General features: G+C 44.1%; 1 protein-coding gene across 9 annotated transcripts in view; it reads right to left on the bottom strand.

Moving 5' to 3' along the window:
* sox5 (SRY-box transcription factor 5) overlaps positions 1-21241 on the bottom strand; it is a 249566-nt gene that overhangs the window by 65158 nt on the left and 163167 nt on the right. For 6 of the 9 annotated variants that reach the window (XM_031758484.2, XM_031758485.2, XM_039601288.1 and 3 more), the window contains exons 1-3: positions 20524-20754; positions 9876-10071; positions 1408-1630 (exon numbers count right to left, since the gene is read on the bottom strand). In XM_031758484.2, the coding sequence (XP_031614344.2) occupies positions 1408-1630; positions 9876-10071; positions 20524-20600 (496 nt within the window). In that variant the 5' untranslated portion in view covers positions 20601-20754. Of the gene's footprint in view, positions 1-1407; positions 1631-9875; positions 10072-18803; positions 19015-20523; positions 20755-21241 lie in introns of those variants that run through there. The other 3 variants (XM_039601285.1, XM_039601287.1, XM_039601286.1) reach the window with 2 other exon arrangements.

Raw genomic sequence — 21241 nt, 5'->3', positions numbered from 1 at the left:
GGGTATGCTGTTATGTGAGCTTGAGGCTGCTTGGTCAGAGATGTACAAATATTAGCGCGTTGCAGCAGTCGACTTGAAATCTGTTCTGCAACGACCACTTCAGGCTGAGTCCAAAAGCTAGTCTATCCCCAATAGATGATAAAATACTACATAAACTGCATCCACGGATAGTTCCCCCTAATTGTAACATCTATATGAAGGGTGCATTTCTTTTAAAACCCACCTGTTTGGAATTATTTTTAAGGCTTTGCGTCCGTTTTGCTTATGGAAGCAGCTTGCTCACAAACTTGACTACACTTAGCTGATAACTTAACGTTTCACTCTCGCCTAAATATCACTTTCGGCTCCAAAACAACAAGCATACTGGAAGCCACAATGCAAAACATTCAGGCTTCAGGATACAGTCCAGAGACCAACAGGTGACATCATACCAACTATGTCCAACTCTGATAAACTGTTTTTGTTTTTGATGGAAACTGACTCTTAATCAACTCGTGTCCCTCAATCAGGATCTTTTCGGGTTAATTAGAAAGGACTTTCCTGCACAACAGGTTTTGGTAGGACCCCAACATGTTGCAGGCTCTAAGCTGCATTTCTTAGTGATGCAGTATATCCTTTAAAGCTGACACTGACTTCTCTGTGAAGCATCCCCACCAATACAGTAACCTGTTATTTATATTAGCACATCTTCCTAAAGGGGATGGACACCTGTTGTCACATTATCTCTTAAATGCATTTCATGGTGACTTAAGCTCCCATTTGTGGGAGCAGTGGACATTAGTGGGCTAACTTTATCTTCTCTAGACTCCAACTGTTTAGCCTGAGGATAAATTTGACAGTAAAATGTGGGGGCTAATCGAGCTCAACTATGGAGGCCCTGCAGAAAAACAATGTTTGGAATCTGTATCCAACAGAACATGTTACAAAATTACTAAGAAAGGTGATAAGATGATCACTGAGCTGAGAGAATTTTTAAGTAACTGCTTCAAATTAAAGCAGGGAAACATTTGGTGATTTGTTAATCTACTAAAGTATGTTTGGAGGCCTTTCACACTCACTCCAGTGCACACTACACACACAAGCACGTGCATCCACGCTCGCATCTTATTTGTCAGGTTGTGATAAATATGCAAGGCACGGTGGACAATAGGCCCAAGCAGCCAATGCTGTCTGTCTGTATGCTGGAAAAAAAACAAAGGCTCGCCTCTCATCTGAATGTGTGTGGGTTCAGAACAGAGGGAAAGAGTGAGAGAGAGAAAGAAAATAAGACAGAAAGAAAGAAGAAGAAGATGAGGAAGAGGGAAACGACAACAGAGTGTAATAAAAGTCGGGCGCAGAGCCAGGGAGATGGTGGGGACTTGCAGATCACACATCTGGCTGTAACAAGCGTCTCCTTTCATCACTGACCTTCTGGCTCGTTTTTGATCAGCTCCTCCATCTTGCGTTGTTTCAGTGTGTCAACCACGTCTGCCAGGCTGCCCTTGCGTCTCTCGGGGGTGCCCAGGGTGCCCGCGGCCGAGCCCCCGTCGCTGCAGGGGCGCCCCCCGCCTCCGCCCTCCTCTTTGCCTGGTGAGGTAGCATTGTGCTGAGGGTAAGGACTCAGGGAGCTCCCCTTAGTGCCATCCTGCTCCTGGAGAGAGGAGAGAAGAAGAGGGGGATAGGGATTAATCAATTCTTAGCTTCAAAAAAGCGATTTTAAAGACACAAACAAACCGTAGAGAAAAAAAATTAAGAGGAGACGAGGGAGGAGCTGGCATAAACCCATTCATTATCTCCATCTTTCTTCCCTACTCTCGCTCCTGTTTTCTACATCTCCCGTTCTTATACCCCAAAGCAACAACTTTCATCCCTGTCCAGTTATCTCAAGTTAGGGCATACTTCTTCTCTCTCTCTCAGATCCTCTGGAATCTGCATTTGACTGACTTGGAGGTACTTGACAGAACGAGCACATGAAACAGCAAAAGACTGCGCACTCTTTAAGTGTCACGCTAACTCTTCATTACAAAGCGTTCAATGGCTTCCTTTGAGGGATGTCCAATGCTACAAATTCCAAGCCCAACTTTCAGCGCTGCTTTACTTTTGTCCTAAGATTTTCGACAATTAATGCTGAGGATGCAACTCCATCAAATTCAGAGATAAAAACCCCTCCAAAAACGGCTCTGTTGTGAGGTCAAATCATTCCCCTAAACTCATAAAGAACTGAAAGGGCAAAAAACATCATTGTAGGAAAAAAGACAATCAGCATGTCAGCAACTAATTATAACGTATACAGCTTACAGTAAAGCTCTCTTCTATTGCCAACACGTTTAGTTTAATGATGCTTGGAAGTAATGACTGTGGCTGAAAAAAAATATTTAGAAAAGTGGAGTTTTGCAGAAGAACAAGTTTACCTCTTTCCACTAAACACTGTGTTTTTCTTATTGTTTTCTTATTATAAATCTGTATCAACTTTCACTGCCAAATTTTTGACCACTGACAGCACGAACGCACTTATTTACATTTAAATAAGCAAGTCTGAGTACGGACGTTATTGTTCCCTTTCAAAACGACAGCTTAAACATGAACAACAAGCCTCAGGACAGTAGCCGAGTGCTAAGTAACTCTTAGCATCTTAATCTGTGACCCCATAAAACCTGTGTTTGTTTCTACAGGCGGCGTTATAGACTTAACGCCGGCTCAGCCCAATTAGCGGTGACACTGAGAGTGAGGATGCCGTCAGCTTCGTGAGGGAACGCTGTTATCTCTTTGTCACATGCACAGATGGATTCATGAGGGTATATATGCTCTACATGCACTGACAAGTCACAGAAGTGGATACGGTGCGCTCCTTCTTGAACTCACAGTCAGGTGTGGTAAACTGTGCGTGTTGCTGTTTAATTACAAAAACAAATGAGTCAGTCAATCAGCCAAGCAGTCTGTCAGCTCAGCTCTTCGTGGGGTCAATGGTCCACAGGGTTAATCTTTGGCTAATCTCACTACAGTATGGGGCACGCCACCTGGGACAGCGGCACACATACACCGTACCTGTGTTTGTCTTTGTGTGGGTGTGCATGTGGGAGAGACACAGAGATGGACGGGCATGGGGAGGTGGTGATACATTCCACCTTTAATAATGACATTACAGAGCATTAAGGTGGAGATGGTTTTCTAATCATTAACTCGCAGGCTGCCGGTGGAAGTGGAACTTAATACTAAGATCACAGTCCACAGTGAAGTCATTTAGGGTCTAGATAGACTGATCTTTCTTTTTAATTTAAAAAAAAAAAAGCATTTCAATGGGACAATTTAAGAAGAGAAAAAACTCAAAACAAAGTCTCAAATTATTTTTCTGTGTCCTTTTAAGAACATAAAGCCAGGCAGAGGCTTTCAACATCGATGATGCTTTTGTTGTCGGAAGCCAAACACTATATGAGAGGTACAGCAGACCATTATCACTTGGCATTTTCGACACTTCGCTGACTCTCTGTGTTGGGCTCTGTGTGTTTCCACACTCTGAATAAGTCAGCGCACTCAATAATTCACTCATCCTCTCCTTGGCGTTCTTGCACATGCATTGTAACAGAGGGACAGATTGTGACAGCAATGATAAGAGGTTGGAACGTTTGTGTATACTGTATATGACTGGGTAATGAGGTTTCAGTCAGTCGCTGCTGAGGCTGCTAACAGCCTTGTGTCACAAGTGTCTTGTGATTTTAAAAGCCCTGAAAGACTTTGCTCTTCTCCTCTCACCACCTGACCGAGTTGGTTGCTCGTGCCTCTCTTTGTTCCTTCACCCTCTCGCTGTTCTTCAGATTAGGGAAAATCAGACTTCAAAAATGAGCGGATTTGTGATTAGGAGTTGCATCAGCGCCGGCACGACGTGCAAATGTAACGAGACAGAGGGAGAGATAGAGCGTAAGAGTGTAAAAGTCAAAGAAAGCAAGAAAGAAAGACTGAGCGAAATCCAAAAAAACCCAGAAAAAAAAGAGAGAGAAGCAGCGTTATTAGAGGAAATGAGAGCGAGCGAGAGCGTGCGAGTTGACAGAGAGATGCATGGAGAGAGAGAGAGCAAAGAGGAAAGCAGGCATCTTGAAGGCAGCGGTCACACCTGTCACATCCCATTTATCTAATCCAGCGCCTACTTAAAACAGCCGCACTCTTTCTTTCGAGAAAGATGTCGCGCAAACAAAACAAACAGAACAAGAATATGCAGAGGGAGATTGGGGGGTAGTCGGAGAGATGGAGTTGAGAGGAGTGGGGGTGAGGGGTTGTCGGATCTCTTTACTCTGTCGAAAAGCTGCCAGAGAGATGTCATCTCGCTGCGTCCAACAATGAAGGTCATTTCCCCAATCAAAGGGAATTAGCAGGGAGCCGTGGCTTCTTCAAAGACCTGGTACATTAGGGCCTGTGACATTATTTATGTGTGAACTCTGACAGACAGCCTTATCCCGAAGGCAACTTAAATGGCTTATGTTTCTCCCCCCACCTCCCGATCAGCCTCCCGGCATATAATCCACGCGCCTCACTGGCGATTTGTACGGCAAAGTCCAAGACAGAGGGATCAAAAAAGAGACACGACATGAGGCAGATTCTCCGCTGTAAATGGGTGTCAGTCAGCCGATCCCGGAGTAACGCAGGTGGCTAAAACTTTTTCTCATCAGCATGCATTTATTCATGAGTGCAAACAGAAATTCTGGCTACTGTAAATGTTCATGCCCTCCTCTCAGTGGATGTCTGTGCGAGCAGGTTTTTTTTTTTTTGTGCATATATGTGTGACACTGTGAGTGCACCACATAGCCTGTAGGTGTGTAAATGTGTGAGTGTCTGCATATATGTATTTATATGCACTGGATGTGGCAGGCTGGCAGTGTGGGCGGTTCTGCCTTTAGTTTGCAGATGTCAATTCTCTTCCAAATGACTGGAACAAAGTAAAAATTGCGCCCCACTCTCTTTATCCTTTTACTGCCTCTGCAATGGAACCGAATTAAACAACTTTTGTCTTCTTAAGCTCATCTGTGAGGGGAGGTTGGTTTAAAAACACTTAACTCTTGCCAAATGCTATTTTTTTCCTACAGCCAGCACAGATGCCGCTGTTCATGTTCTTCTTTTTTTTTTCTTCCTTCTCCTATTCCTTCCGTCTTCTTCTCTCCCTCCTTCTCCGTTGCCCGACAGAAGAAACTCACTCTCTCTCTCTCCCTTCTTTCTGCGCCACAGCCTGACATGTCTCGGGCTGTGCAAGGTGTATGTGTGAAAAACAATATTTGATGCTTGGCGCGTCGTTGTAGATCAAGGCATGGACAACGTGGCAGTAGGAAGAGCTGGAAACAGCTGCTCAACTAAAATACGTGCCCACGAATACACACCGAGAGAATGTCACCGATCGCTCCTGCGAGGGGGTGGGGGGGTGGGGGGGCGAGACTCAGCCCTGTGCCAGAGCCTGCCAATCTCCACGATATATACACTTAACACACCTCAGATACAGCAAATCCCTTTACATGCCATGGCTAAACACAGACACTGTCAGTAGTGACTCGGGGGGTCCTTCAGGATGGGGACAAGCAAGAAAACACACAACGACACGCATTAGTTTTCTCCGTGCGTTCCAACAATATTGAGCTATGCGACTGACCCCCAAAACTGAAGAGAAAAAAAAGCCAATAAATTACAAAATTTTAATCTCCTGATTCTAATTGTCTTATTGCACACACTTGCCCTTTCCTTATCTAAAAACCTGCAGCTGTATTTTAAGTAGCAGTTTGGCTAAAAAAGAAAAAAAAATACGCCAGTATATTTTACCACGACCCCTCACTGTTGACAGGCAAGCGTGTGTTGATTCATTAGTGCATCACTGGCATGAGAAATTAAGTGTGACCACTGTGTCTCAAGACTGCTCAATGACTGTGTTAAATCTGTCAAATTCACATTTACACACACACACACACACACACAGGAACGCACATAATCACACATACAAATTAGACAAAAAAGAGAGAGAGGAAAAATGAATAAGAAATAATGCTTGATGAAATATCTTTATAGTTTTCTAACGTGTAAGCGTGCATCTCGCCTGTTAATGAAATAATTAGTGTTTGTCCATTAGCACATTTATGAGAGAAGATGCTTGCCTCTGCCTGATGTGAAAACAGTTTGGGTTTTTTTGCCAGCATCTGCAAACATAAACATAAAAAAATCTAAAAGAAAGAAAGCAAGAGAAAAATATCTCATTCACGGGCTGTGGGCTTAAACGTTTCCTGTTTCATTTACAATTTTCACATATGTTTACACAGATTTTTGTTTCTCTCTGTAACTTCGGCAGTGCCATAACTGGATTTGATTGGTTGACCTCGCTGAACTCCCGACTAAAATCCTTCCCGTAACGCATTTGAACTCAGGTGCTCCCGCCCAATCAGGGTCCAGCTGCATAGCGAGAACTTCGCATTCAATAATTTTTTTTCTTTTCTTTTTTTTTTTTTTTTTTTTAAAGACAACCTTTTTAGCTAAACTACATTCATTTGCAAACCATTATGAGCAGTGCTATTCTTACTCACAGGCAGGGGGGGAATGAAACACATAAAAAAAGGAGAAAAAAAGTGAATAATCCGACACCTTTCACACTTTTAAAATATGCACGGGTGCCGTTTTCACTCAGTGTGGTTGTGCAGCTGTAGTGGGCAGGTAGAGCAGCCGAGCCAAAGCCAAACAGGCAGGCGAGGCAGCCGGAATGAAGAGGTCAGTGTGGAGCTGAGCGCTTCTCCGCCACCGTGTTAATTTACTATGACAAGATAAGGCTGTAATCTGCCCCCCACCCTCTCTCGCGCCTCCCGCTGCCTCACATCCAAGTCAAGCAGTCGCCGATGAGCCATTTACTTCCCCCTATCACTTTACAACAACTGCCCTGAGAGAGAGAGAGAGAGAGAGAGAGAGAGGGAGGGGGAGACCCCCCCACCCCCACCTCTTTGTAAATCTCCCCTATTTCTCCTCACTCTCCAGCCACTCTTCACTGACAGTCAGCGCTGAAGGGATTGGCACTGTTAAACACCCCCCTCTGAATCCCCCTTCAAAAAAAAAAGAAAAACTTAACACACATCTTACAACATGCCAAGCAGGCAGTCGGATAAGCCCCCATTCCACTCCCTGCCAGACACACACACGCGCAGAGGCTTGCACTTAATAATCCACATCAACTATTATTAATAAGACTTTCCACATACACACACACACATATCAACAGTGTAAATGGATAGTGTAAATCTAAATGAAGTGGGAATAATCTCAACTACAGCAGATAACCCAGTATGAAGATCTGCATCTCTGCACACCTGTGTATGTGTGTGTGTGTGTCTTTATGTATTCCCCTGCAATCCCAGGACTTTGGTTTACAGTCCACACCTAGCACACATACAGAGTCCACAGTAGGAGGGGCTTACTGGCTAATCAGCAAGCTAATTACAGAATTAGCTTTTAATTACAGTTGCTAACCACCGTTTCATTGTTTTATAGCGCGTGGGTATTTATGGTCAGTATGGGGGAAAGGTCGACAGGTGTTATCAGAGCACTGCTATGACAAGGTGTGTATCAAGGTGAAGGGCCAGGAGAAGTTTACTTTAGTTTTTTTTTTTTTTTGGCGTTTGTTAGGTAGCATGCGTTAAAAAATGCACAAGTTGCTTTGCGCCACATTTAGCTACTAGCTAACATGGATTCCCTGGCAGCTAAGGTAGTTATAGGTACATAACGAATCTACTAGTGGAATAACATAAACAATATTGTGTTAATAACCTAAATACTCTTATCTCAAAAAACACATGTAGCAAAACCTTTTTTTGTACACGCATCCTACTATTAAATAATTTGATCATCATTATATAAAAATAATACAAAAAAGATTAGAAGTGTTGCATCAATACTGTTTATGTTGACATATCAGAGCAAGTTTAAAAAATAAATAAAAGTCTGATACTCACAAACTAACTAGCAAAAATACAGCTCAATATTCAATTTGAATTACGCAACTTTACATATACGCACACTGACACACAGACACCTTTACAAATACAACGCCATACATTTAGCACCACCAAGCAGCCTCACACTCTCCTCCCCAAGAAAATGACTCACTCAAATGGCTCACATTTTAGCAGTCACGCAACTGTGCATCAAATGGGCTCAAGGCAACGGCTGGTGGCGCGCACATAAAAGCGGGAAAAAAAGGGAAAAAAAACTCTCTCATACACACGTGCACCCAAATTTTAGCCTTGAACCTAAAAATGTTCATATTTAAAAAGAAAAAGTCAGCTCCCAGAAAGAACCTGCTTTCCACTTGCAAAGAAAGTCAATTTCCGTTTTTGTTTTTTTTAGGGTTCTGTTTCTTTTCACGTCTACCGTCAGTCAGCAGACAAATCACCTCGTTTTCTTTTATCCTTGTGGAGATACATGTACCTTTTCAGTGTTTGGCCACCATAAGAAGAGTAAACAACATACCAAAGTTAAAGCAGACCCAAACTGTTAATGCATTCAATATGTGAAAAAAGCTGTTTACTTGTCCAGAAATGACTGGAAATCCCATAAAAGTAAAACCGTTCTAATTAGTTAAGAAATGCTTAATTCACGAAATTAAAATGACAAATACACAAGGTCGAGGAAGTTAATTTCCAGCTGAATACATCTGCAAAATGAAACATTTTGCAAGCAAAGATTGTAGATTTTTGTCATACAGGTACTAACTGCATTTTCAGCTCATTTAGCTTGGCTGTCTTAAAGACAGAAAACTGCTATGCTTTCAATAATCGCTTAATTCTAGAGGTTGAAACTACCGTGACCACAATCTGATCTGGGGTCTGAGCCTTGCGGTTACTTTCCACCCCAAGGCTCTCAAACGCACACAGGTAGACAGCCTTATAGGAAGAACTTGGAAAGGCAGAAAGCCAATGGAGATAGAGAGATGAAGCCCAAGGCAATGACAAAGCCTGCAGTCTGCAAAGCTGAAGGTCTAAACTGGACACTTTTCTATGCCAAGTGGTTGGTTGTGGTTACAAAAATGTTTTCTTTTTTGTGGCCTATGGCAATGCAGTCCCATAGTCACACAAATGTTAGCATCACTAAAGGTAGAGTCATAGTTTTTTTTAACAACTAATCATAACAACCTGGACACTGACATCATGAGGTCTGTTACGCCAACAGTGAAATGGCGGTTCCAAGTACCGTTAATGGATACTGCACTTCTTTGGGCTCCAGCTATAGTCTTAAGCACATGAGAGAGCAAACATACAGAGATTCCTTCATGTATTGGTGAGAGTCACATGAATAGCTAATATGGCTAAGTACCATTCCGTTGCAGTTTACTGATGACACCAACTCACAGGTGGTGTACAACATCACTGATCCCACCAACGATGTCACCTCTGTGGCCTCTGAATGCTGCCTCTAGTTCTAAATAAAATAGTTCATAAATAAGGCTTTAAAAACAAATATTCAACAGCTGGCTGCTCATAATCACTCTGGCATTCCACAACCTTTGCTGATGCTAAACATATCTGTGAATGTAGGGTCTGCATTATATCTATGTAGGGGATAACCATGCAAGTTTTGGGATTATACTTCAGTTGCTTTATTGCTTCTGGGCATGTAAACATAAGATCTAATGTTAACTCCTTTTTCTGGCTTATATCTGTTTATATTTTAAAAACTGGAACTGTGTAGGACCTGCTAACGGTCGTTCATAAAAAGTTTTCTTCCAGTTTCTCTACGAAGACTTTTGACTTTTCTGAGGAGTTCAGACACAAAAGTTCCTCCAAATGTCTCTACAACGGTTTCACCTGTAACCCAAAATCAGCTACAGGTGGGTGCCCCGAGCGTGAGAAACAATGAGTGAGACTCATTTGAAAGCCATTATTATTTACCATGTTGGGCGGGCTGTCCAAGTTGCGGTTGGGGGGCGAGCGAGGGGACACCTTGTTGCAGTAGGAGGCCAGGGGGAGGTGGATGACACCGCCCAGTCCCTCACTCTCCTCATCCTCCACTCGCTGTCTGCTGGTTGCCATGGTTACCTCTCCATCTGTCCCCCCATATGGAGAGGCTGGTCGCTTGGAAGACATCCTGGAAAATAAATAGGAGATAGAAAGACAAGAGAGAGAAGGAAAAACAGGAGGAAGAATGAGCAACACTCAAAAGATGATATAATAGGCTGACAACTCCACTTATATGTTGGTAGCAATGAAAAGTGTGGAGGCTCCAAACTAGTTCTCAGAAACTCCTGGATTGTTCAAACTTTTAAGTGTTTACCCCTCTGCTATCTGTTTACTGCCTTCCGATAGACATTCATCTGATCTACCTGCAACATTTCTCCATCTTCCGTTTTCTCGGGAAACCCTTGTGCCCATAAAGACAACAACGGGGCATCTCCTCACATCGCCTTTAGCCAGCTTCTTGGCAGACATTCAAACGCACTCTCGGGTCTTACAGTATGTTTACCATGGGGGCCATTCACCGGGGCCGTTACTGCAAAAGGAGCCCGCTTGGACTGGCATTGTGGAGGAAATGACCTTGACAATGGGCTTTCAGAGAGAAAAACAGATTGTGAAAGAGAGACAGAGAGAGAGAGAGTGTGAGACAGAGTGAGAGCAGTATGTACAGTGACAATAATGTGTGTTTATGAAAACCTCTGGACAATAGAGTGACGGGAAGGAAAAAAGGTAGCAGCACGACAGCCCCCGCTGTTTGCATTTGTTACTCTGCCTTTGTTCCCGTGAAAAGAAGCAAAGGATATAAAGCCACATCTATTAGGTGAACTCTGTCTCTCACAAGGTAAATTTGCCTCCCTGTACTTCAGCTGAATAGGGATGCAGTGACTATGCGGCAATAATAGAATTTAATGTGGTTCTCAGCATCGCCTGAGTGCTTTCAGATGCACTTGTCAGCCTTGAAGCCACTGCGACTATGACCCTGGGTAATAGGCTGCTAACGCTCAGTCGCACAGAGGCAACACATGACAGCGATGGAAGGATGGAGGGATTGTGAAAACTTTAGTGGAGGGTTGATCCTGATGAAATAAGCAACAGGCATCTGACTTTCAAACTCCGCTAATTTGTTCCTTCTTTTGATTTAACAAGCTGGTTTTTTTCACTCATCCGCACACTCTCTTTATCCGGCATCCATATCGTGCCTGCCTGTGATTTCCTCCGTTTTCCTCTTCAGCCTTTCTCCCTCAAATTCTTCCCCTCTCTCCCCTGCCTGTCTCTGGTAAACTGATTACACTCTCAACTCTATTGGATTTCCTCTGGACTGTACATCTGGCATTTTTCCTAGGAGCAGCCCTGCCGCTAATTCATTGCTTATTTACCTTATGACAGTGGAAAGGCAAACAATATTGAGTGCAGCTCACTGGAGGCGATGAGGAAAGCGCCACGCTAGGACACGCAACATGCGGCTTTATCACATCGAAGGAAGGTTACGGTCAAAATCAAATAAACTCCACTGAAGTATAAGGATTAAAGAAAAAAAGAAAAAGAAACGATAAAGATAAAGAAAGGAAACAGAAAAACCCCTGCACCATAGTGACCTAATTTAATTACATTTAATTGCTTTTAGAGGATGCCTGCAATATTCATAGATATACATAATCTAATAATTTATACTGATTTACAAATTGGAATTTGTATTCTCTGTTTTCGTACTGAGTGCTTTTTGTATACAGGATCTCTCTCTCGCTCTTTTTTTTTTTTTAAATGTAAAACCCCAGGTTTTCAGGATCATAGAGCTTTCCTTCCATGCGTTTTTGAGTTTCAATGGGCTCTGCAGAGCTGTTTAACGCTGCACCGGACTATTTCATCCACTTAGAAGGGACCCTTCATTTGAAGTTAAATCAGAAAATTGCTAAATCACCACTACAGATATATATATATATAACTTTTACTACTAAATCAGAAAGTTCTGTACAGCTACAATCTTTCCTTTTCGGTGACTTTCTCGCAGCTTTAATCAAGGTTAGACTGGATGAAACACATGTTTTAGTAGTTACAATAATGTTGACGGTGGCTAAGTGCTTTCATGAAGGACGGCATATAAAGTACACGCAACCAAACACACAGAGACAGTTGTCGAAATCAACTGGCTGGTGTATCTGCAGCTGATTTCTTTATCGGTTTCTCCTGGACGCTCTCTCTTGCTCAGCAAAAACTAAGGCCATAAATGACAGCTGAAGAATGTGTATTGTTTCGAAATAAAACTGCACAATGCGAGCACTAAAGCAAATTGATATTAAAACTGACTTGAGATAACATTTATGATGCATGTTGGAATGACTGTGGGGAAAGCTATATCTGTGCGTGTGCGCGCGTGTGCCACCGCGCCGTATAATGCAAGCGCCAGGCCCAGCTGTACAAACTGCGCACACACACACAGACAGGCAGAGAGAGAGAGAACAGAGCAGAACACTGCAGGTCTGTCTTCATCACCGCCTGTTTACTTTACCTCCTTTCACTCTTTCACACTAAGGCCTTTTGTTTCAGACACACACACACCTCCCCTTGTATCCTGTGCACACCTCTACTCGGGCCATAACCCGACACACGCGCACAAACACACAGACACACACACACACACACACACACCTGTGATCAGTTTTGAGAGCTCTTGCCTCGCTAATGTTACACTTTGGCTCTGTTACAGAGACATCTTTGAAAGCATGGGAGGATTTTAATTTGGTTTTTACAGCGCTGTTATCCATCATTTAACCACAGTAGCCACAGAAACATATCTAGATATATGGGCAATCCATAGACAAGAACAGTTACACATTAACACAGAAGGCAACACAGGTATCCAAAAGCTCTAAGGGGCAGGGAGAGCAACTTCAATCTCTGGATTTTCTTCTCTCCTCTTCTCATTTGCCCACTCCTCTCCCGCAACTCTGCTACTACTTCCTCAGAGGTGGGTGTCTATGAATGGGGAGGCCATTCGCAGCTCCTCTCCGGCTATAAAGTCCCTCTTTCCCCCGTCTGTTCACCTTTGAAGTCAAATTACTATACAATTGGGCACAGCGGGTGTGCAGGTTTCGCTGGCTACTTCATTTAAAAGTTTGGCAGGGCTGTCATGCTGGTGGTAGACCTAAAGGAAGCTGTCTAAACAGCGAAGATTTAAAGAGATAATGTCATGAATTTCCGGGTGTCTTGGGTAATAATTAAGAGAAATTAGCATAATTTTGGATTAAAAAAAAAAACAAAACAAAAAACACCAAGGAACATCTCCTTCTCTGTTAAACACACGAGACACGTTTCTTTAACAGTTCAAATGAGATGACGACCATTTTTTGCCGTATTTACAAATTCAAGGAAAAAGAATTTTAAAAAGTCATCTTTTTGCCCCCCCCTCCCCCCCTTCAATCCAAGCCCTCATTTCTTTTACAGAAAAAACACATACACACACAACACCACACAGTGAGAGTGCTAAGCTGAGATTAGAGTGCCACTTCCCTTTGGCTTTTTGATGATTAGTGGCTCCTCAACTAAGTCCCTCATATCACATATGTCCACCGCAGCTAAGTCACTAATCGGACAGCGACGGACGTCCATTAACAGGCCGAATAATCGCCATCAGCGGTGGTTAACTGTCTCCTGGCCATCGCTTACTGTAATCAACACGTCCATTTCACGTTGGCACGTCAGCGGCGGCAAGCTTACGCAAGTGTGTTTAAATACAGGCAGCGAGCTTATGAACACGCGATCGATGTTGCTCTCACACGCGAAACATCCCCCAGAAATGCATCCAGACACATTTCAAATGAATTAAGCAAAGTGGGGACAAAGATTTGTTTAAGCTTTGAGGGAGAGCGAGGGAAAGACAAAAGCAGCCATCAGAGAAATGTCACAGACTATCGCACACACACACACACACACCCGGCTCTTTCACTCTGTGTGTCTGGCTGCTAACATAATCATGGTGCTAACTGCTCTTGTTAACTCCTCTACTCAGAACAAGCTTTCAGGGAGCGTGGGAGCCTCCTCTGGAGAATTCCACAGTAAAGTGTGCGTCTGTGCTTCGGCATATGCACGCATGAGTGTGCGTGTGCGTGTTCGCACCCTCGCTTTAAATTACAACCCATTATTTCAGCCACCACACAGTCAGTTGGATCTATCGTCTGCAGTAAAAATAAGCGCAGAGGCTAATTCCAAAGGGCTGTCAGGAGCCAACGTGACATTTGTGTTTTCGTTATTCCTCCCCCCCACTACCACATCCACCACCACCTTAAGAGCGCTAAGAACTGCCTGCCTGTCACTCAGGTGTGGGGTCTATTTGCGTGGAAATGTGAGCTATCTTTGAAATTGTTCTCTGAGGGGATGGAAGGGCATATCAAAATAGTTGAGCGGAATGTGCCTTTTAGATAAGGCGCCCAGAGCGTTTTGCCTCCGAGGAGCAGACCGCAACATTTACGTATGACACCTCAGGCAGGAATTTCAACAAATGTTTTCCCCTTGTGTCATGCTATCGCTCATTTTATTGCCATCTTTTTCTTTTTGTTTATCCTCCTCTTTTTCCTCCTTCACTTCCCAGCTTTCAAAACAATTTCCCCATCTCCTTCTACCTCCGTCTCTCCGTCACACGCTGTTGAACTTATTTGAACACTGCTTGTCCTCCTGCTCTTTCCCTCTCCCCGTCTTTTCTCCCTCTCCCTCCCCCGGTGTTGTCTTACTCACTGTTCCCTCTTTACACAATCAGCTGTTTGTAAGAATGTCGCTCCATCGCTCCCCTCTCTCTCCCTCCTTCTTTCCCTTCTTCTCCGAGCAGACTCTTAAGGATATTGCCTAATATCTATTTATAGACTGTCCTTTCGAACAGTGGGATGAGTGGGGCAGCAACAGAGAGGAAAAGCTGAGATGGAGGCGTAAAGATTAGGAAGGAGGAGGTCAGCGATATTCCCTTTTACTTTGGTGTTGCTTTGTTATATTTAAATATTCTTGACAGGCGCAAGGTTTCGTTTTAGACTCTGAGAGAACTTCGGACCATTAAGCCCTCAAACATCAGCGACTTGTAAACAAAATACCAATTTTATAGGGAGACATTCTGATGAAGTGTGAAAATAAAGTTTAAAAAATATCGCGATTGTACGAATTTCACTAGAACTGCTGTAAAACGCTCCGTAATCGTTTTCTCTGTTTAAATAAACAGCGCATAACGGGAAGAAAATGTGAACACAGCTCCTGCCTGTATATGCTCATACACTCACAGAGACACACCCTTACACACACACGTATACACAAAGGCGCAAACACACACTCAGCCTCACAAACACAAAGCATCCTCTGTGAGGTGCCCTAAATCGGCGCCCGGCAGCTCAAACCGTGTTTCCTGTCCAGCTTAACCACAAAAGGCAATAACACACAACCCTAATGTCACCACTGTTAATCACACACACACGCTGGAGAAAAAAAGTCATGCGTGTAGTGTGTGTGTGTGTGTGTATAGAGAGAGAGGGAGAAAATGAGAGAGCAAAGGGGGTGGGCGTAAAAAGACGTGGGCTAACTCATGTGGCCTCTGGGACTACCTCTCTCTCTCTCCCTCCCTTATTCTGTCTGTCTCGCTCGCCCATTCATCCACCCAAAGCTTTAGTCACCAGAGGGGCATCGCTCCACATACTTACAGTTTTATTTTTCTCCCTCTTTAAAACTTTTATTTATGTCCTTACACGGAGTCACTACATGATCGTCACTGGTGTTTTAGTGACGGAGAAAAGATAAAGCAAAACGGGAGAAATAAGGAAAGCCATCTACGCAACGGAAGGCCGTGGGAAAATCTCGAGTGCTGCCATTGAAAAAGGAAGACGAGAGGCAGAACTGGGGGAGAAGTGGGGAGTGAGGGGATGCAGACGGAGAGAGGAGAAAAAGTGCATCCGGTGGACGGCGGCCCCGCTCCCCTGGTGTTTTGCGAGGGGGAGACGATGCATAATGTTTATTGAGCGACGGACAGTGTTTTTCCATTGTTGTGCCAGGGCCACTATTTGTGCTGCATTTGTTAAGCAATCCATAAAGGAGTCACAACATTTGTCTCACTGTCAGCGACTTGGCCTGCCCCTGTAAACCCACACACACACACACACACACACACACACACACACACACACACACACACACAGAGATAAACACACACAAAATGCAAGCTCATTCTCTCACATAAATGACAACACACAAATAGCGCACACAGAGTCCCAGCTGGCCTCTTTCTTTCGTCCCCGCACTTTGAAACTCTCCCACCTCGGCCCAAATGGTCTCCTCCTTTTTCCTCCGACCCCCCACCCCCTCCCTACCCCATCTCTCTCTCTCCCCCTCGCTACCTCACTACCTGGAAAAACAGAGGTTTCATTGTAGCGCTCCGGGAGGGAGCTCCGAGCTCCTGAAACTGTCTCCTATTGAAGATTCGAAGGATGGAGAGTGTGTAAATGTGAACGGCAGAGAGCGACAGCAAAAGCAACATAGAGGGATTAGCACAACACAAGCTGCCTGGATTGATGGAGGGCTAAAGAAATGGGGAAAAAGAAGGAGAAGAGAAAAAGCGAATATACAGTGCAAGCACACTGCTAAGCTTTCTGGCTCTGCTGACAACAGAATCCCACCACCTGACCTTTGACTCCAACCCTATGACCTCATGTCATATGACTACACTCTAGTTAGCCTGGAGGGAACACCTCTGTCAGTCTCTCTTACTTTTTTCGCACGCACTCCCCCCCCCACCCCAAATCGCTTCTCATCATTCTCACTTTCTTTCATCCCCTCCTCCCCCATCCATAAACACAACAACAAAAACAAATGTGGCCTAATATTTCCCTCTCTCTGCTGGCTGTTGGCGAGGGTCAGCTGAGCACACCAGGGTGGGAGGTCGCGGTGGGAGAGAGAGTTGGAGGGGTGAAGGGTTGGGTAGGAGTGTGCTGAGAAAGGGGAGGAAGTGGGGAGGAGGGGTGGGGAGAGGCTTTGGCATTCTCCTCTGGTATTTTTCTGTCTGTCGTTCTTTCTTTCTTCTTTTTCTTTTTAACCCCCCCTTCTCGTTCCATGGATGGAGACACGGTTATCAAGCCTCTCTGGGGACAGACAATATGGTCCAGACAATGGCCTCCAGTCCAAGGTGGTGGTGGAGGGGGTGGGGGGGACAGAGAGAGAGAGAGGGAGAGAGAGAGGGAGGCCAGGACAGGGCCACAGGGGAAGAGAAGGGCAGAATGGCGCATTAGTTTGCAGAGCACGGACACTCTACTCAATTACTCTACTCTCTCTCCTTCAGACACACATTCTCCTTTTCCTCCACCACACACACACACACACACACACCACTTTAATCTCACCCCTTTTAAATGAAGTACAGCGACACTTGCACTGCAAGCAGCACTGCTTACTCAAATTGGAAACAAGTTGTTATCGGCCAGCCACAAGAACTTGGTCTTTAAAAACTGTTCGTTCCTCTATAATTACAAAACGAAAGCCAATAAATATTCTAATAAACAGAAATAAACAGCAGCGGAAGACTCGATTCTGATTTAGTGGAAGTTGCAGATTCACAATAAAACACCGTTCTTATGTCTACAAAAAAAAAAAAAAAAATCACAAAAGTTTGAAAAGTGTGAAAATCGATCCTACAATGGAAGAATTACTGCTGACTGACCGACACAGCTGATTAATATGAACAATGCATCCCATTTCAGGTGTTTATCTGAGAGGGTAGTTAACAATTAGAGGTGCCTGTGCTCGAGTAGAGGGCATGATTAAATGTGCCTCTGCCAGTGAAGATAAATTAAAGTGACAAATATTGAAACTGTTGAAACGTGTTGAGGAAACTGAGTAAAGTCCTTCCGGCTGCTAATGGCGCTCTAGCTGCTGAATACAACACAACTACTATCACTCCGTATCTGAGTGTGTCCTGCTTAAACTGTTCAAAGTGTTGACACGTCCACTGTTGTCTGTCTCTACCCCCTTCATCTCCACTCACACACACACACAAGACGGAGGAGACAAATGGAGGGGTGTGAAAATGCACCACTGCTTTAACACTACATTGACAGGGACCTCTTCCTCTCTCTCCTCTCGTCCTCTTCCTTCACCCCATCACCCCCACCCGCCCTTACCCTCTTCATCTCTGGCACTCTCACTTTTCTGTAAACCTGCTTCTTTTTCTTTGTGGGTGAGGAATGTGTCAGTTTGACCACATCATTTCTTTTCCTTCATCTCTCTGTCCACCAGCAGCGGCATGAGCGGCTCCTTCAAATGTCTGTTTTTCTCTCTTCTTCTTCTTCTTCTTTTTTTTTTAAAACCCCCCTCTCATGATTTGGTTGCTTTGGCTTTCTCCGTTTCTTCCAATGTGTATATTTCTGTTCTGTTTGTGCAAACAGATGAGGCCGTTCTAGCGAAGGCAGTCTGTTTCCACTATTTTCAGTTTCACATTGGAAATTCTGATGCACAGCAGAGCGCTCAGAGAAGCAAAAAAAAGAAAAGAAAAAGTGATTGAAATCACAAAAAAGCAGAATGCAAAATTAGAACATGAAATAATGTAAACTGACAGGCTCATAATTTTGCAAAGCAACAAGAAAAGACAAAAATGAGATGAAAATTTTTGCATTGTTAAGTGAACGACACAAAAATATGACTTCTCACTTGCAAAAAAAAAATCATACATTTACATAGAACTCTTTCAAACGCTTCCCCAACTGCTATTTTTAATAAAAAGTTAATTTTAGCAAACTGCATGATTTTCAAAGAAGAAAAGAGGAATTAGAGAAGAGGAAGTTTGATGGGAAGATGAAGAAGAAGAAGAAGAAGAAGAAGCGCGGGTGAAGGAGGCGAGCGGGCACTTACAGAGACACAGGAACCGAGAGCATCTCAACCACCGAGGCTGGAGCGCACACACACTCTGGCAGCTCGCGCGTGCTCCGCTCGCCGAGAGACAAGCGCTCGACGCACACACTCGAAACGCACCGCTCAATGGAAGGTTCACCTCGCTCGCCCGCTCATATGAAAATACACACACTCTCACACGCACTCACACACGCACACAAACACACACACACACACACACACACACACACGCAGCACGGCCACAGTGATGGAGTGCATTACTGGAAAGCAAGACTTTTAAGCGCTCTCCTCCTAAGTCATTGTAATCCCTGCATTTATCTCCATACATTCTGCTTTTCTGTGTAATCCTTTAAATTTTTAATTCCTCATAGCTGTTGTCATCTTTTTTTTTCTCCCCTCTCTCCTCTAACCACTTTGCCGGATTGAACAGTTTATTAAAAACACTTTTTTTTTGCCACATCTAAATGTGTTCTTAATTCAAGGGGGGCCCCCCGCCCGACACACACACAACCCACCCGCCGACCTTAGTTTATCTCTGAACAAAAGATTAGTTTCATCAGGGCATTAAAAAAACCAAAAAAACCCCCCCAAAATAGAGTGCTACTATAATGCAATAAAAGTCAAGCAGGCAAAGGGAGACAGGAGTGTGTGTTGGTATTAAATCGTAGGGTATTATAACATAATCTGTCTCTCGCAGCATTAGCATCAAACAACCATTATTCCACAGGCAAAAGCCACTTGTGTTGACAGTGTTGGAAAAGGGCAAGGTTAGAGGGCTGACACCTCTAAATGAAGCAGGCCTGCACAAACAACATTGAAATTAACATTAGCATAAGGCAAGGGGGGAAAAAAATAGAAAAACAACACCACTGCCATGGAGACTGACAATAGGATTACTAAGGGTTTGCATGAATTTGGATTAAGTGAAAAATAAATCTCAAATAAACAGAACTTTAAAAAAGGGAAGCGGGGCAGAGTGCAAACACTTCAAATACAGGATGGCATATTTCTATATTTTGGCTGATTATTTTTAAACATTTTAGTGTTTGAAAAAGAAGAAATGTTGAGTTTATTTCTGACTTGCTCAGAGCAACTTCATATATATTAGGCTGGTTTAGGTTTACAGGAGGAGTTGCGAGTGGACGCACGAGTAGAAGTTGAGGTGAATGAGCGGTGCAGACGAGATGATGAGAGGAACGGCGCACACGTTCTGACTTTAACACACACACAGACACAGACACACACAGACACACGCCTCTCTGAGTTTACTTTTTCTCTCTTACAGACACACCAAGGTTTTGAATGAACAGAACTTTCGTCAGTAAAAACAAAGGAGGGGGAAAGAAAAAAAGAGTCCTTTCTCTCACTGTTCTTACAAACGTGTACACATATATTGCTTGATATAACATTTCCTTTGCATATACCAGAAGCATAGCAGTCAATCATCAAGTCTCCCCCCCTTACCGTCTCCCACTGTCACACACACACAAACACACACACGCACACACACTCTTCCAGACTCAAACTCAGCGGACTCGCTGAGACAGCTGCTCAACACACACACACGCATGCAGTCCGAGTCTTCTCTTCACACACAGCAACTTTCTGCTTTATACCGCTATCCTCCCAGCCTACATCCCGCTCCGTCTTCAGCCTCTGTCATCTGTATGTGAACGTGTGTGTTTGTGTGCGTGTGTGTGAGAGAGAAAGCGTTGCGTACCTGTTACACTCCTGAGGTAGCTCAGGCTCAGTGAGCATGCTGGAGTAAGGGTCCGTCTCTCTCGACAACAACAACATAAAACAGTCCCACAATGCTCAGATGAACAAGGTTAGTCTCCCAAAAACAAGACGGGATAGAAGTGATCCTTCAACCTCACACACACTGCTGATTCTCTCTCTCTCTCTCTCCCTCTGTGTGTTCCTCTCTCTCTCTCTACTCACACACTTTCAGCCTCACACCCTCCCTCTCTCTCTTTCGCTCTGCCTCCGTCCCTCCTCTTCTCCCTCCCTCGCTGTAAGCTGTGAGATCTATGCTCTGCTCTTAAAGGGCCAGCAGCACAGTTTCTTTCTCTTTCGCTCAGTGCGTGACTGTGTGTGTTGGGGTGTGTGTGTGTGTGTGTGTGTGTATATGCAAAGGGGAGGGGCTGTTTGACCAGAAGGCTCATCTATCTCTCAGCGTAAATGCACAGCAGTGCTGCCCCCTTCCACAAGTCCATCTCTCTCTTGTCCTCTCTCTCTCTCTCTCTCTCTCACACACACACACACACACACACACACACACACACAAAGTGTTCAAACACTCCGTTGCAGATCATGTAGACACACTTCAGACTGATAGGACCACTACAAGCCCTCATACACTTTATTATGCAATAAGCAGGGAATTAATGACATGACACCTAACAGAACAAACTACACACCTCGTCTGAATGTGATGC

This window comes from Oreochromis aureus, linkage group 17 (genome assembly GCF_013358895.1).
Source record: "Oreochromis aureus strain Israel breed Guangdong linkage group 17, ZZ_aureus, whole genome shotgun sequence".
NCBI lineage: Eukaryota > Metazoa > Chordata > Actinopteri > Cichliformes > Cichlidae > Oreochromis > Oreochromis aureus.
This window is presented reverse-complemented; position numbering and strand designations above follow the sequence as displayed.